At 35.8% G+C, this 17,192-nt stretch overlaps 1 protein-coding gene across 1 annotated transcript in view; it reads left to right on the forward strand.

Moving 5' to 3' along the window:
- The first annotated feature begins 495 nt into the window (after positions 1 to 495).
- The window catches only part of dusp8b (dual specificity phosphatase 8b), a 17,002-nt gene continuing 305 nt past the window's right edge, over positions 496 to 17,192 (forward strand). The window contains exons 1-5 of the mRNA XM_056478532.1: positions 496 to 763; positions 11,260 to 11,426; positions 11,997 to 12,156; positions 14,004 to 14,127; positions 14,313 to 17,192. The exon at positions 14,313 to 17,192 is cut by the window's right edge and continues 305 nt beyond it. Of these exons, the coding sequence (XP_056334507.1) occupies positions 697 to 763; positions 11,260 to 11,426; positions 11,997 to 12,156; positions 14,004 to 14,127; positions 14,313 to 15,288 (1,494 nt within the window). The 5' untranslated portion in view covers positions 496 to 696 and the 3' untranslated portion in view covers positions 15,289 to 17,192. The remainder of the gene's footprint in view (positions 764 to 11,259; positions 11,427 to 11,996; positions 12,157 to 14,003; positions 14,128 to 14,312) is intronic.

Consider the following 17,192-nt stretch of genomic DNA (forward strand, 5'->3'; position numbering starts at 1 on the left):
TAACTGAGTTGAGATGAGATGAGGTGAGATGAGATTATTTGAGTTTAACTGAGTTGACATGAGATTATGGATGAGAGTCCCCTATCAGGAGAAGAGATGAGATGAGTTTAATTGAGTTCAGATAAGCTGAATTGAGATGAGAAGAGTTGAATTTAGTTTTAGTTTAAATCAGGTGAGTTAAGAAGACAAGTTGAGTTGAGTTGATTTGAGCTGAATAGAATTGAGATAAGTTAAGTTTGATTTAGTTGAATTGATTAGAAATGAATCAAACTAAACTGAGAGAGAGAGGAAGAGAAAGAGACCGGCGCGCTGCTGTCCGGCAGGCGGTTCTGGCCCCATCAGTGTCCGCATACTTGTGTGATGAGTCAGGAATGTGGTTGCATGCTTTACACATGAGCTATTACTGCACACACACACACACACACACACACACACACACACACACACACACACACACACAGCACAGCCCAGAAGAGCTCATTCAGAGACGGGGAGGCGGGAGGAGGAGGAGGCTCCACAATAGAGAAGCAGGAGCACACACACATTCGCGCACACACTCCTAGGCAGAAGCGCATAGACGCGCGCAGGGAAACAGTGCGGCTGCGACAGCGGCGGCTTCAACACAGCGGCTCTTCATCAGCGAGATTAGCAGCAGGTTTTTCTGATCTCCTGATCCCTCCTGCGCTCTGGACTGACATGCACGAGAGCGAGATGCGGCTGAAGATGCGCGTGCGGCGCATTAAGGAAGGGCGAGATCTGAGAGGTGAGTCGCTGGAGGGTTTAGAGCTGCAGTTGGGGCTTGCATGAATCTTTGTTTGCTGTTTGTGATTCTTTTAGCTAATGCTGTTTTCTGGCTATTCTGTTGGTGTTGTTAAGGAGGTGCATCGTGTGTTAGGATATTAGTGCATAAGTGCATACATGCGAATGTGTTTCATCCCAGTGACCTGCTTCTTATGTTTGGACAGTTTGAGAGTGTCTGTGTGTGTGAGAGAGAGAGGTTAGTCGATTTTTAGTTTCCTGCTGTCGTGTTTTTCGATCTTTGACTTAGTTTATGGAAAACTGAAAGTGAATGCAAGCAGGAGATTTCTTTTTAGATTTTATTATTATATTAAGATGTTATTATTATAACTTAACATTAAACAGAACGTCAGTTTTGTAACTGATATATTATTACAATATACTTTACAATTTTATTGGATATTTGATTAAACTTTTATTCATAGTTAAAGAATTTAAGATGGAATAATTCATATATACACTCTCAAAAATAAACAAACAAGAGCTGTCACTGGGGTGGTACCTTTTCAAAAGATACACATTTGTACCAAAAGGGTCCACATTAGTACTTTAAAAGCATATATTAGTACCTAAAGATTTTAAGAGGAACACTTTTGTACTTTTTAGGTACTAATATGGACTCTTTAGGTACAAATGTGTACCTTTGGAAAAGGTACCACCCCAGTGACAGCTCTCGTACCTTTATTTCTGAGAGTGTATTATAACAGTAGTAATTAAAATCTGTCTAACTGCATGTAGAAACTTATCATATTGATTAGAATCTGAAAATATAATCCAAATATACTAATTTAAATAATATAATATAAATCAACTGCATATTAAATTAAATATAAAGTTGCTGTTTTTACGTGTGTAATTATTCTTTAAGAAACTAGTTCAACTATTATAGAATTACAAAACATTTGCAATTTATAATAATAAATTATATACATATATATATATAAAATTTTGGGGTGGCACGGTGGCTCAGTGGTTAGCACTGTGGCCTTACAGCAAGAAGGTCGCTGGTTCGAGTCCCAGCTGGGCCAGTTGTCATTTCTGTGTGGAGTTTGCATGTTCTCCCCGTGTTGGCGTGGGTTTCCTCCGGGTGCTCCGGTTTCCCCCACAGTCCAAACACATGCGCTATAAGGGGACAGATGAACTAAATTGGCCGTAGTGTATGAGTGTGTGTGTGAATGAGTGTGTATGGGTGTTTTCCAGTACTTGGATGCGGTTGGAAGGGCATCCACTGTGTAAAACATATGCTGGAATAGTTTGTGGTTCATTCCGCTGTGGCGACCCATGATTAATAAAGGACTAAGCCGAAGGAAAATGAATAATTATATTAATTTTTCACATGAAAATAAACAAGCGTGTCTTTATTAATATGAGCTATATCAAAACCTCTTAATGTTAGAGTGTTATAGCCTATTATAAGCCTACTGATGTGTTTCTATGCCAAAAGGGAGCAGAAATGGTGTCTCCTATATTAATATTGCATTAGTATGTGAAAACGCTGCTGAATATTTCAGATGTAAAGCGAGTGTGTGTGTGTGTGTGTGTGTCTGACATGTGTGTGATTTGATGAGCTCATGGCAGTGATGAGGTGATGTCATCTGTTTTCACCGCTCACAGTTAGAGTTTGTCAGTATACTGCAGGAGAAACGATGTGCAGCTGAGTTTCGGCAGATTCTGGATCAGTCACACACTGACATCAGCAGCAGAAATATGGAAACATGATGACTGTGAGATATGAAATATGACATTGTGTCACAGCATCCATCTAAATGTGTCTGGGCTTGCTGGAGTATCATCATGTCCTTCTCAACACATTTAGCAGAGCTCTAAATACTACAGATCTGTATTTAGCACACACACACACACACACACACACACACACACACATGCTTACACAGACACACACACATGCTTGCACAATTCAAACATTTACATTTACACACACACACACACACACACACACACACACACACACACACACACACACACAAGTCGTGGTCAGTAAACAGTAAACAGGCAGTACAGGCAGCAAATAACGTAAACAAACAACAAACCAAGGGTCAAACACTTAAGGGTCAAACACACGTAATGTTCACAATACAATATAACAAGACTCAGCGCTGAAGTGTGTGTGTGTGTGTGTTGTTTATAAAGTCCATCTGATCAATTCATGAGCAGCTCCCAGCCCTGTGTAATCAAAGTGAAACAGGAACAGGTGTGAGTGTGTGGTGCATGCCAGGATTTGTAGTTCTTTTGGTGGCAGATTTGTAGTTCTCTCGATCTGTATCTGTATGACTAGATATCTGGTAATGACATTATTATGAGGGTTAAACAAGAACACATCTGCCAATGGCATAAACATTTAACCTAAATTTGGGAAAAAAATATGATTTTAAGCATGAACTTTATAAACTTTATTTGCATATGTTTGGCTTCTTAAGTAAATAATTATTTATTTATCGACTTATTTATTTAATTAGTTATTTATTTATTGACTTATCTATTGAATTATTTATGTATTGACCTATTTATTCATTTAGTGACTTATTTTTTTATTTATAGACTTATTTATTTATTGACTTATTTATTGACGAATTTATTTATTTATTGACTCATTTTTTGAATTATTTATTTATTGACTTATTTATTTAGTGACTTATTATTTTATTTATAGACTTATTTATTGCTTATTTATTTATTGACTTATTTATTTATTGACTTGTTTATTTGTTCATTTATTGGCTTATTTATTGATTGATTTATTTATTTGTTCATTTTCTGACTTATTTATTTATTGACTTATTTATTTATTGACTTATTTATTTGTTTATTTATTGACTTATTTATTTATTTACTTATTTATTTGTTTATTTATTGACTTATTTATTTATTGACTTATTTATTTGTTTATTTATTGACTTATTTATTTATTGACTTATTTATTTGTTTATTTATTGACTTATTTATTTATTGACTTATTTATTTATTTATTGACGAATTTATTTATTGACTTATTTATATATTTATTAATTGACTTATTTATTTATTGACTTATTTATTGAATTAATTATTTATTGACGAATTTATTTATTGACTTATTTATTGACTTATTTATATATTTATTTATTGACTTATTATTTATTGACTTATTTATTGACGAATTTATTTATTTATTGACTTATTTATATATTTATTTATTGACTTATTTATTTATTGACTTATTTATTGACGAATTTATTTATTTATTGACTTATTTATTTATTGACGAATTTATTTATTTATTGACTCATTTATTGAATTATTTATTGACAAATTTATTGAATTATTTATTTATTGACTTATTTATGGAATTAATTATTTATTTATTGACGTATTTATTTATTTATTTATTTACATATTCATTGACTTATTTATTGACTTATTTATTTATTGACTTTTTTATTTATTTCATCATTTATAATCCAATATTTTTTATTATCCATTGATTCATTCATTCATTCATTCATTCATTCACAGTATGTATTCTTTAATTTTAGATATTTGTTCTGGAAAACATGTTTGTTTTAATGTGGTTTAGACTTCATGCACCTTTTGCAATTCACACAGTGTGTATAACCTGATTAATCCTGCAGTGGAATCAGTAATGAAGTCATGTTCCTCAGTGTGTGTGCGTGTGTGTGTCCTTGACTCATCTGACATCATGTCTGAGGAATGTCAGTTCTTTTGCACGGCCTGGAAACTGGAAACCGGCCTGTGATGTCATAAAGCATGTCATAAAAAACCTGTCAGAGCATGTTCTGTGTGTGTGTGTGTGTCCATAAATGGTGTTGTGTGTGTGTGTTCATGTGTGGATCTGTGTATGTGTGTGTGCATGTTTGTCAGTGTGCTTGTTTGCATGCGTTTGAGTGCGTATGTGCATTTGTACATGTGTATAAGTGTGTCCATAAATTGTGTGTGTGTGTGTGTGTGTGTGTGCGTGTGTGTGTGTGTGTGAGCATGTGTATGTGTGTGTCGGTGTACTGTATGTGTGTGCTTTTGTCAGTGTGCTTGTTTGCATGTGTTTGAGTGTGTATGTACGTTTGTACATGCTTGTGAGTGTATAAATTGTGTGTGTGTGTGTGTGTGTGTGTGTGTGTGTGTGTGTGTGTGTGTGTGTGTGTGTGTGTGTGTGCGCGTGTTTGTGTGGATCTGTGTATGCGTGTGCGCTTTTTGTCAGTGTGCTTGTTTGCATGTGTTTGAGTGTGTCTGTATGTGCGTTTGTGCATGTTTGTAAGTGAGTAAATAATTTGTGTGTGTGTCTGTGTGCATGTTTGTTTGCATGTATGTGCATTTGTACATGTCTGTATGTGGGTGTATAAATTGAGTGTTAGTGTATGTGTGCATGTTTGTAAGTGTCAATGTTAGCATGTGTATGAGTGTGTCTGTGCATGTTTGTAAGTGTGTGTGTGTGTGTGTGTGTGTGTGTGTGTGTGCCTGAATATTTGTGAGTGTGTGTGTTTGTCCATCTATCTTTCTGTGCGCGTGCTTGTGCGTGTGTGCGCGCCTGCTGGCCACCCGCATGTTGAGCGATGATGTCATGCTGCTTGGCGGTTGCTTTTAATAGCAGGAAACAGGCAGGCCTTGAGCTGCTTCTTAAAGGGACAGGCGCCTTTAAACACACTCTCTGCTGATTTGAATATTCATGCGTTTATATAATCAGACCTGTTGAAAAACAACTTCCTTCAACTCTCCCGGTGAAGTCAATGCCCTGAGGTTACACCGCCGACATTTCAGTATCTCTGGCGCTGTTTATTTGTTATTCCAGGAACAAACAAACAGGAAAACAATAACAAATACAGTCAACAGAGCATAGTGTACAGTGTGGGCGGCACAGTGGCTCAGTGGTTAGCAGTGTGGTCTCACAGCAAGATGGTTGCTGGTTCAAGCCTCAGCTAGGTCAGTTGGCGTTTGTGTGTGGAGTTTGCATGTTATCACGGCTTCACAGTATCACTGTATTGTGATTACTGCTCCAAAATAGGTTCTTTTTAAATGTCTGGGTCCTTTTTTACCCTATTGAAGACAATATATCTTATTTTAAGAAACATTTAAGATATTTTGGACCAGCAGCTTTTGATGTAGACCAGAGATGCACAGAATAGGGCCTGCGGGTTAAAGTTGGCCCATGGTAACCTTTGATTTGGCCCGCCATCCCATCTGAAAAGAGAGGGAGAATGATGGGGAGGTGGTTGGGGTGAAAACATATGCTGGAATAGTTGGCGGTTCATTCCACTGTGGTGACCCCTGATGAATAAGGGACTAAGCTGAAGGGAAATGAATGAATGGATAATAATAGTTAAACGTTTGTCATATTAAAGACATATGTTGGTAGGTCCACCCATAAATTGTTTACAACTTTACAGAAAAATAAATATGAATAAATAACTAAATAAGAGCGTCTCTCTTTATTTCTGCGGCTTCTTTCCATGACACGAGCATCCGCTGATGATGTCATCGGTGACTCACTTTAACCAGCTCTGACTCACAGCAGATCTGATGGCCTTTTCTGAATGATGTCATGGTGTGAGGGCTGTGAATGAGGCCAGTCAGTGAACCAATGCATGAATAAATGAAGGAGAGTCACATGCGTCTAATTACAGACTCTTACCTCATGCCTGTGTGTCTGTGTGTGTGTGTGTGAAAGAGAGAGAGCTCATCTGCTTTTATTGCCGTTATTCAGAGCTTTGGGCTGTTTGCATTCTGATAATGCAGACGTTCTGCAGATGATGTCATGCTGGATGTTCACAGCGATGATGTCATGCTGCATATTTGAATGATATAGTTTTAGGTTAAAGGGCAGCTGTGGATGAAGTAAATAAAGGGCTAAAATAGACTTCATTAGAATGACCAAAAAGATAATAAAGGATATATATGTTTTATATATATATATATATATATATATATATATATATATATATATATATATATATGCGCATGTGCTTTTCTGTGTACAATTGTGTCTGTGTGTGTGTGTGTGTGTGTATTTGCATGCATGTGTGTCTATGTGTGTGTGTGTGTGTGTGTGTGTGTGTGTGTGTGTGTGTGTGCATAAAATTGTGCATGTGTGTGTTTCCTCCGAGTCCTGCTTGGCTGTAGTGTTCCTCTGTGAGATGCTGAGCTCATGCAGGAAGCAGGAACACAGACTCTGACACTGGATCAGCCGGAGCTCAGCTTTCAGCAGCTCTGCTTTCTCGTTTCCTTCTCAAGCAGAGCCAGATGTCAGAGAAAACTGCGCTTGTTTGAATGAAACCGTAAACCAGCGCTTTCCTCATGCTTCTGCATTTGCTGTAGTGTTTCTACAATACTGGAATTACAACTTCCAAAAAATTTTTATAAATAAATAAAATAATAATAATAATAACAATAATAATAATATCGGTATTCAGTTTTATTTTCGATATCGTGATGAACAAACTCTGTAACATTAAAAAATGCAAATAAAGTAAAAATGGAAAATAATGCTTATACCAGGTACGTCAGGAGTCCTTAAGTCTAAAAGGCAAGAAATGATCAAAATAATAATAATAATAATAATAATAATAATAATAATAATAATAATAATAATAATAATAATAATAATAATAACAACAACATTAATAACAACAACAACAATAATAAACTTAATAATAATAATAATAATAATTGTAATAATAATAATAATAATAATAATAATAATAATAATAACAATAATAATAAACAATAATAATATTATTATTAATAATTTTAAAACAACAACAACAACAACAACAACAATAATAAACTTAATAATAACAACAACAACAATATTAATGATAATAATAATAACAACAACAACAACACCAACAATAATAATATTATTAATAATAATAATAATAATAACAACACCAACACCAACAATAATATAAATATAAATATAAATATAAATATAAATATAAATATAAATATAAATATAAATATAAATAATAATTATTATAATATTAATAATATTAATGACAATATAAATATTAATAATAATAATAATAATATTAATAATAATAATAATAATATTGAATAATCTCATCTTCTTTTCTGATAACTGTTAATATCTTAACATTGTTGTTATTAATTAATATCCCTGATGATAAAAAAAAGAGTGCGAGACAGCAAAGCTATTTATTCATTCATTCATTTTTTTTTCAGCTTAGTCCCTTTATTAATCAGGGGTCGCCACACACTGAAAAAAATTATTCAAAGATGATTCCTTGGATTTACTCAATTTTTTTACGTTAAGTGGTTGTAAACAATTTATTTGGGCTGAATTTAAACAAATAAATTAAGTTGAACATTATTACATGTAATTTGTTTGTTTAAATTCAACACAAATAAACTGTTTGCAACAGTTTTGCATGCAACACTTTTTTCAGTGCAGCGGAATGAACCTTGCCCTTTCAGCCGCAACTCAACACTGGGAAACACCCATACACTCTTGCATTCACACACCCACACAAATACTACGACCAATTTATCTTATTCAATCCCCCTATAGCGCATGTGTTTGGACTGTGGGGGAAGCACCCAAAAGAAACCCATGTCAACATGGGGAGAACATGCAAACTCCACACAGAAATGCCAACTGACCCAGCTGGGGCTCAAACCAGCAACCTTCTTGCTGTGAGGCGATCATGCAACCCGCTGTACCACCGTGATGCCAGAGCAAAGCCAGTATATCAACAGTCTCGAACTCAATTCCCGGAGAGCCGCAGCTCTGCATAGTTTAGCTCCAACCACCTCAAACTCACACCTGGTTAATAGTCTCTAGTAGTCTTAAACACCTTCATTAGTTGATCAGCTGTGTTTGATTAGGGTTGGAGCTAAACTGTGCAGAGCTGCGGCCCTCCAGGAATTAAGTTTGAGACCTATGTATATCAATACTAACCAAAAGCAAGACTGTGTCATTTGAAATATTTCAGTATTGATATTTAACGCTATATCAATATTCTTTACAATACTACACTGTAAAAGTGATTAGTTAAAGCGAGTAAACCCGATGCCTTAAAAGCAGCAAGTTGACTTTACTTTAAAAAAGCAGGTAAACCTGTTATAGCTTGGAACTGAGTTGCCTTAATTTTCATAATCATAAAGTTTGAGGCAATGAGTTTACTGTTTTTGAAGTCTAGGCCTGTCACGGTCTCTATTTTTATGTTGTGCGATATATTGCACCAAATATATTGCGATAAACAATATTATTGTCATTTAAAGACTATTTAATGCCACTTATGATGCCAGAATGACAATATAATAGCATCACAAGGCAGGTACACACTTCCAGAGAACACATCATATTTTATTCTCAAGAATATATCTTTTAATTATAGTCACTTTAACAGTTTAATAATCAGGTATTGGAATCAGAATGAGAAAACGCATCTCCTAAATAAATAATAATAAATATTAACGATAAAGTGTAAGGGTAAAGAGTAACAGAGGCTGTAATATCTGCTACCAAATGTATTATCAGTCGACAGACACCCACATGAAAGTATACTATAGTATTTTCTAGTAAATACTACAGTGTTTATTAACCATACTGACACTGACAGCTTTAATAGAGATAGAGATGTTGCACAGTCAGCTCAAATGCTGCTGGAATTGTTTCATATGTATGGGCGATATATATAGTGCATTGAGCTTATGGCCATGTGTGTGCAAGAAGTGGATATATTGATTATTGTGACCTAATAAAGTCCATTACATGCTTATAAGCAATGGGTTTACTCACCGTTTTAAATTAAAGTCATCTTAATGCTTTGTATGGTCTAATCTACTGTACTGATTGAGCAGAACTCTTAGCAGCAAAAGGCAGCGGATGTTTCTGCATTGTGGGAAATGCTTCTTGGCCCCTGTGGAGTGTGTGTGTGCGTGTGTGTGTATGTGTGTGTGTGTGTGTGTGTTTGGGGTTCATGTGTAATTCAGTCGGCTAGGATGTTTGGAAAACCCCTTCATTGTTACAGTTATTCTATTATTACTGGAAGTAATTGAATTTGCAGCCAAACCGTGTTGGAACAATGTACTGTACATACACTAGCTGAAGGAGAGAAATATTGTGAAATTTTAATTACTTCACAAACATTTCTCTAGTGATGTTTAACTGAGCAAAAACATTTTCATTGTATTTCCTATATTATTTGTGTTCTGGAGAAAGTCTTGTTTCTTTTAGTTTGGCTGAAATAAAAGTCGTTTAGATATATATATATATATATATATATATATATATATATATATATATATATATATATATATATATATAATAAATAAATATAGATATAATATTAGATTGTCTACAAAACAAACCACTGTTGTCCAATGCCTAATTAACCTCATCAGCCAATTTACCTAATTAACATCACATCTTTAAATTAAACTTACTTAAAAACTTTAAATTTACTTATATTAGTAGATAAAGTAACTACAGGGTAAAAAAATATCCGTTAATAAACAATATTTCAGTTTATTTACAGTTATGAATGCATTATGGGACATTGATCTCTGCTGTGTTTGCCTTTTTAGCAGTTTGAAGCAATATATTGTTTAAGAAATATAACATATAGAAATAAGTATTGTAAAATAACAGATAACTTACAGGCAGTTTATTAACAGGCTTTTGACCCATAAATTACAACACCAACAATATATCACTTTTAAAATTATTTAACTATAACTAATGACCATAATCCTAATTTAACAAAATACGGATTGTTAATTGACAGATATTGTTTTACAGCGAATATTATACTGTCAATATTATACGGCAAAGACAAATGAGTTTAAAATAATAAACTATGTTTAGAAATGTGTTGACAAGAATTCATATTTGAATAATAAGAAATATTTAACACTTTAGTAGTTTGAAACGATATATTCTATAAGAAATAATACATTAAAATTAGCCCCATAAAATAACAGATAAAGTACAGGAGATTTATTACCAGGCTTTTGGTCTCATAAATCACCAAAACAACTATATATCACTTCAAACTATTAAAAATATAAAAACAAATAGGAATATTAATAATAATAATAATAATACTAATAATAATAATAATAATAATAATAATAATAATAATAAACTAGCACAAAAAAACATGAATTGCACAGATTTTTGTGTATTTTCCGGATGTAAACATTCACTAAATTAAACTGCTGTAAAAATAGATATCAAATAAATATTTATTATTATTATTATTATTATTATTATTAGCATAAATCAATCTCAGTCCTAATGAAACCAACTAAATGTTTACTCTTACTCTATACTCTTTAAAGAGTACTCTTAAGTAGCACTTGGGGAATATTTGGAAGAGAATTAAGCCTTCTTAACTTGATATATTGCACACACACACACACACACACACACAATGTCATATTATAGTTTTATCATGTACAGTAAGAACGTCTTCTCTGTTCTTGCAGGTGGTTTTGCAGCATTTTCCTCCTGTTTTCCTGAGCTGTGTGAGAATAAACCAGCATCGATTCTCCCTCTCAGCCTTTCCCAACCCTGTTTACCAGTGGCAAACATCGGTCCCACACGGATCCTTCCTCACCTGTACCTAGGCTCCCAGAGAGACGTCCTTAATAAGGTTAGACTAAAATACAAATACAATACAGTGTTCCTTTTTCACGATGTCAAATCCATGATTGCATTTCTGTGAATTTACAAATGATTAAAAACAAAAAAATGGACTAATAACAATGCAAAAACAATGGAAATTACAGTCTGAAATTATCCCAAAAAAAAGCTATTGCTTGCATATCACCATCAGTATCATCAAGGAAATCATAATATTTTACAGTCTGCAAAAAAATCCCTGTTCTAAAGACATTACAAAGGCATGAGGCATGATCAGATAAGCAGGAATAGTTTTCTTTTGGCCCGCGGGTGTTTTTGCACATGCCTCAGAATGACTGAATCGTGGCGTATCTCATCACTGACTTTGATAACAAGCATTCCAGGAAAATACTTTCATTGATGTCGTGTTGACTTAAATGTTAGCCCTGACATGAAGCTCACACACAAACACATTTTTTTCTAGACGTTATCTTCCTGGTGTACAATAGCTTGAGCGTGCGTGACTGATACTGCTGGAATTTGTCTGCTGGATTCTTCAGAAATCAGTCTCATTTTCTGCAAAACATTCCTCTTTTAACAGGAGGTGATGTCACAGAATGGGATCACATACGTCCTGAATGCCAGCAACACATGTCCCAAACCAGACTTCATCAGTGAAAACCATTTCATGCGCATTCCCGTCAACGACAGCTACTGCGAGAAGCTGCTTCCCTGGTTGGAAAAAACCAACGAGTTCATCGGTAAGACTTTAAGCATTTAAGCAAATTCAATAAAGGAAAAACCATTCATGAAATCAATTCGGACGTTTTCAAAATGCATCAATATTCTCTCTTGAATCAATTCTGAGCTTAGTTTTACCAGTAAATGGCGCTCATGCTAGTTTTTAACAGCAGGTGGCACTCTAGGCTAGTTTTTAAACAGCAGATGCTGCTCTAGGTTATTTTTAAACAGCAGGTGGCGCTTTAGGCTAGTTTTTAAAGAATAGATGGTGCTCTAGGCTAGCTATTAAAGAGTAGATAGTGCTTTAGGCTAGTTTTTACCACCAGATGGGCTCTAGGCTAGTTTTTAAAGAGTAGATAGTGCTCTAGGCTAGTTGTTACCACCAGATGGTGCTCTAGGCTAGTTTTACCAGTAGATGGTGCTCTCTGCTAGTTTTTAAACAGTAGACAGCACTCTAGGCTAGTATTAAAACAGCAAACAGCGTTCTAGGCTTGTTTTAATAAGTAGATAGTGCTCTAGACTAGTTTTTAACAGGAGATGGTGCTCTAGGCTAGTTTTACTAGTAGATGGTGATCTTGGCTTGTTTTTAAACAGCAGACCGCACTATAGGCTGGTTGTAATAAGTAGACAGTGCTCTAGACTAGTTTTTAACATCAGATAGCTAGTTTTTAAACAGCAGATGGCGCTCTAGGCTTGTTTTTAAACAGCAGATGGCACTCTCTGCTTTTTTAAACAGTAGATGGCACGCTAGGCCTGTTTTTAAACATCATATGGCGTTCTAGGCTAGTTTTTGACAGCAGATGGCGCTCTATACTAGTTTTTAACAGCAGATGATGCTCTAGACTAGTTTTTATTAGTAGACGGCACTCTAGGCTAGTTTTTAAACAGCAGATGGCGCTCTAGGCTTGTTTTATTAGTAGACGCACTCTAGGCTAGTTTTTAAACAGCAGATGGCGCTCTTGGCTTGTTTTTATTAGTAGACGCACTCTAGGCTAGTTTTTAAACAGCAGATGGTGCTCTAGGCTTATATTTATTAGTAGACGGCACTCTAGGCTAGTTTTTAAACAGCAGATGGCGCTCTAGGCTTGTTTTTATTAGTAGACGCACTCTAGACTATTTTTAAACAGCAGATGGCGCTCTAGGCTTGTTTTTAAACAGTAGATGGCACACAAGGCCTGTTTTTAAACATCATATGGCATTCTAGGCTAGTTTTTAACAGTAGTTGGTGCTGTAGGCCTGTTTTACTAGTAGATGACACTCTAGGATTGTTTTGAAACAGCAGACAGTGCTCTATGTTAGTTTTTTAACAGTAGATGGAGCTCTGGGCAAGTTTTTAACAGCAGACAGCACTCTAGGCTTGCTTTTAACAGTAGATGACAATTTAGCCTAGTTTTTAAACAGTAGATGGCGCTCTAGGCTAGTTTTTACCAGCAGATGGCACTCTAGGTATGTTTTTAACAGTAGGTGGTGCTCTCGGCTTGTTTTTAAACAGCAGACGGTGCTCTAGGCTAGTTTGTAACAGCAGACTTACAAGAACCGCTTGAGAGTGTTCATACTGGGCAGTGTTTACATTAATTTGTAATTTGTCTGCTGTTAAAAATTAGCCTAGAGTGCCATCTGCTGTTAAAAAACTAAGCTCAGCTCGATTTCTCGGTTTCTCAAACAGTTTTTCACCACATCTCTAATGTTAGGATGCGAGTTTGCAGGAAGTTAGAGATGCTAAGTTTGAGGTTTGGTTAACAGAAGCCATCTGTGCATCAGCGTTTAAGTGATGTCAGCAGCTGAGGTCGGCCATTACCTCATGCTTTGTGTGCAGTTTAACAGTGGATCTGCTTTTGACCGGTTTGCTGTTTCTCTCTGACCACAGACAAAGCCAAGGTGTCAAACTGCAGAGTCATCGTCCATTGCCTGGCTGGCATTTCCCGCTCCGCAACCATCGCCATTGCCTACATCATGAAAACTATGGGCTTGTCCTCAGATGATGCCTACAGGTGACTACAGCTCTTTCAATGCTGATTCTATAAAGCAGTGGTTCCCAAACTGGGGGAATGGAGATTTGGTTATATGGATAAAATCTAATACACCATTATCTCTTAAACAGAGTTAAATTATTAGGCCTAAAACCAGGTTTTATTGATCATCAAATTAATTTTATCCATATCTGGTGTTCCCATAGGTTTGTAAAGGACCGTCGTCCATCTATATCTCCAAATTTCAACTTCTTGGGTCAGCTGCTGGAGTTTGAGAGAGGTTTGGAGATGAAGAGTCTGCCTTGTCCCATAAGAATAGAAGCAAATCCAGTTAAAGAGGTGACGGAGATCCGAAAGATGGAGAGTGACGACCAGAGGACTTCACAAACCACCACAGAGATCACCGTAAATCCTCCATCGCCTACCTCCCTCCAGAAAGACCTCAGTTCCCTTCATCTGTCCACCGAAAAAATCCTTCAAAACAAGCGGCTCAAGTGTTCCTTCTCCCTCGACATAAAGTCTGTCTACTCCTCAAGCCCAAACCAGAACTCTTCTCCAAACTCTGACAACTCACCAAAAATATGCAGACTTGATAATCTGAAGAACACCAATGGAGTAAGTCAGTCAAAGTGTACAATATCAACCCAGATTGGCTTCAAAAGGTTGTCCGCTACGACTCTTTCCCTCAATTTGAAGCAAGAAAACTCTGGACTTCAAGATCCCAATTCCGAGACCAATACAAAAGCGCCTTTATTGTTGGGAAAATCTGCTTCTTGGACCACGCACAGAGGCTCAAATCAAGCCAGCACCCCTATAACACCCACCGGTGACTGCCCTTGGTTTTTAGCCACTAATTTGGCACCTTCTGGAACCTCTGCTCACTTTGGCAGCACTCCTACATATTCGGCCTACAGTTGCAGTGGCCAATCTGGCAACCCAAAGCCTGGAGTATACCAAAGAGACAAAACACAGGGGGATTCTCGGGATTTGAGCAGCTGGCTCGATGACGGGAAAACCCAAATTGTGTGTGGCGTATCGCAAGTAGACACTAAATACAAGCGACGTAGTTGCCAGATGGAGTTTGAAGATGGTATGAGCACAACACAAAGCGGCGAGGAATTCGGGAAGCTGGGCAAGCAATCCAGTTTCTCTGGCAGCATGGAGGTCATTGAGGTTTCATGACAGAAAACAAACTGTTTATTTATTGCCGAGTTCTGTCGTTGAAGAGATTCGCATCTAAAAGAGACTCATACTTTTTTTAAAGGTGCCATAGAATGAATTGATTTAATGTCAAATTGTTTTCTACACAGTAATTATGTGGGAGAAATAGTCAAGAAATGGCTTTGTGCTCATTTATAAATCACAGGAAATACACCCAGAATGAAAAGCTCAGGTTTGACCATATTTGGAATGGTCATGAATATTAATGAGCCCTGATCTGATGCTCTGCAGGTCATCAGTGCATGCTCACACATACAAAATACACACATGAAATACACAATACATGTAAAACAATCATAATTTATTAGTCCAAAAAACTATATTTAAACAAACTGAATATATTCCTTGTTAAACTGAAGTGATAGAGAGTTTTATTTTAGCTAGAAGGAGCAAATTAAATTAAATTAATAATTAATAGAAATTAATTTAAATTAAACTAATCTACATTGAAAATTAAGTTAATTCCCAGTACTGGGTTGCGGCTGGAAAGTCATCCACTATGTAAAACATATGCCAGAATAGTTGGCGGTTCATTCTGCTGTGGCAACCCCTGAAAATTAAGGGATTAAGCTGGAGGAAAATTAATAATTAAATTATGTTGCTTAGTTATGGATGAAATATAGGTAAAATTATTATTATACTTGACAAAAAGGCAGATAGAGATGTACTTTGTCGTATTTTGTGTTTTTTTATTATTATTTTTTAGGGGTTTTCACCTTTATTGTGATAGGACGATGGAGATTATGGACAGGAAAGCATGGGGAGCAAAGATAGGGAAAGGGTCGGCAAAGGACCTCGAGCTGGGAATCAAACTCAGGTCACCGTGAACACCTAAGAGCCATGTGTCGACGCACTAACCACAAGGCTATTGGCGGCGACGTATTTTTTGGTTTTAACATGTATATGAACGCACAGGCAGAAATGAATATCAACCTCTGCATAAACAGATGAGCTTTATCAAGTTTGTGGCATCCTTTCACTCCAGAATAATCAGAATAAGAGCAGAGTGATATGACACAATGCATGACATGTGTTTGTTGCCTCGTTACAAACGTAGGCGGCCAGTTTCACAATATACACATACAATATACACAATAGACAAAATTTGGATGAATAAATTTTCCATGATTGCATTAAAATCAGAACTCTATAATGTCTCTCTTTCAAAATAAGAGCCTCACATACATAGTTATATAACATTGAAATTGTAATCCCATTAGCAAACATTGTGGCCAATTTAAAGCATGCATATTAATGATCCTGTGTGAATTGTAAGTGTGTGTTTTCTTCTGATCTGGCTTGTTTTTCGCTGGGATTTTACACTCACGGGATTTACATAAGAATGAGGAAACAATGGTGTTTGAGGTTCACTGAACTCTTATTATTGAGCTAAATCAGTAGCTTCATTATATGGCAACTTTAAACAAAGAATAATGTGTTGTTGAGGAAGCACATTCAGTATGAACAGACACAATCTCTGGTATTATGTAGGACTACCAGTGTTTTTAATGAGCTTATAATGACATATAATAACATGCACTCTTACCAAAGACCTCACGCGGTGTCCTTTTCTCTGGCATGTCATCTTATGGTACACTCAAAAAAAAAAACAAGTATTGATGGACGATATCCTTCTAGCATGACCATACAAAGACGCTAAACATGGAAGAATGAGGGTGTGTGTGTGTTTTGATGCAAATTAGGGCACTTAATGGTGACTTTTGCCTGAGGGGAAGCTGTATGTACTATGCCCAAGTTTGAGAAGATGTAATTGCTGTGCGACGTTTATTTTTTTGTCATTGCCCTAAGATCTATTTAGCTATGGATTGAGAAAATGAGGGTAGTTGCAATCAACGATTGTCACA

The sequence above is a fragment of the Danio aesculapii genome, chromosome 18 (assembly GCF_903798145.1).
Source record: "Danio aesculapii chromosome 18, fDanAes4.1, whole genome shotgun sequence".
Lineage (NCBI taxonomy): Eukaryota > Metazoa > Chordata > Actinopteri > Cypriniformes > Danionidae > Danio > Danio aesculapii.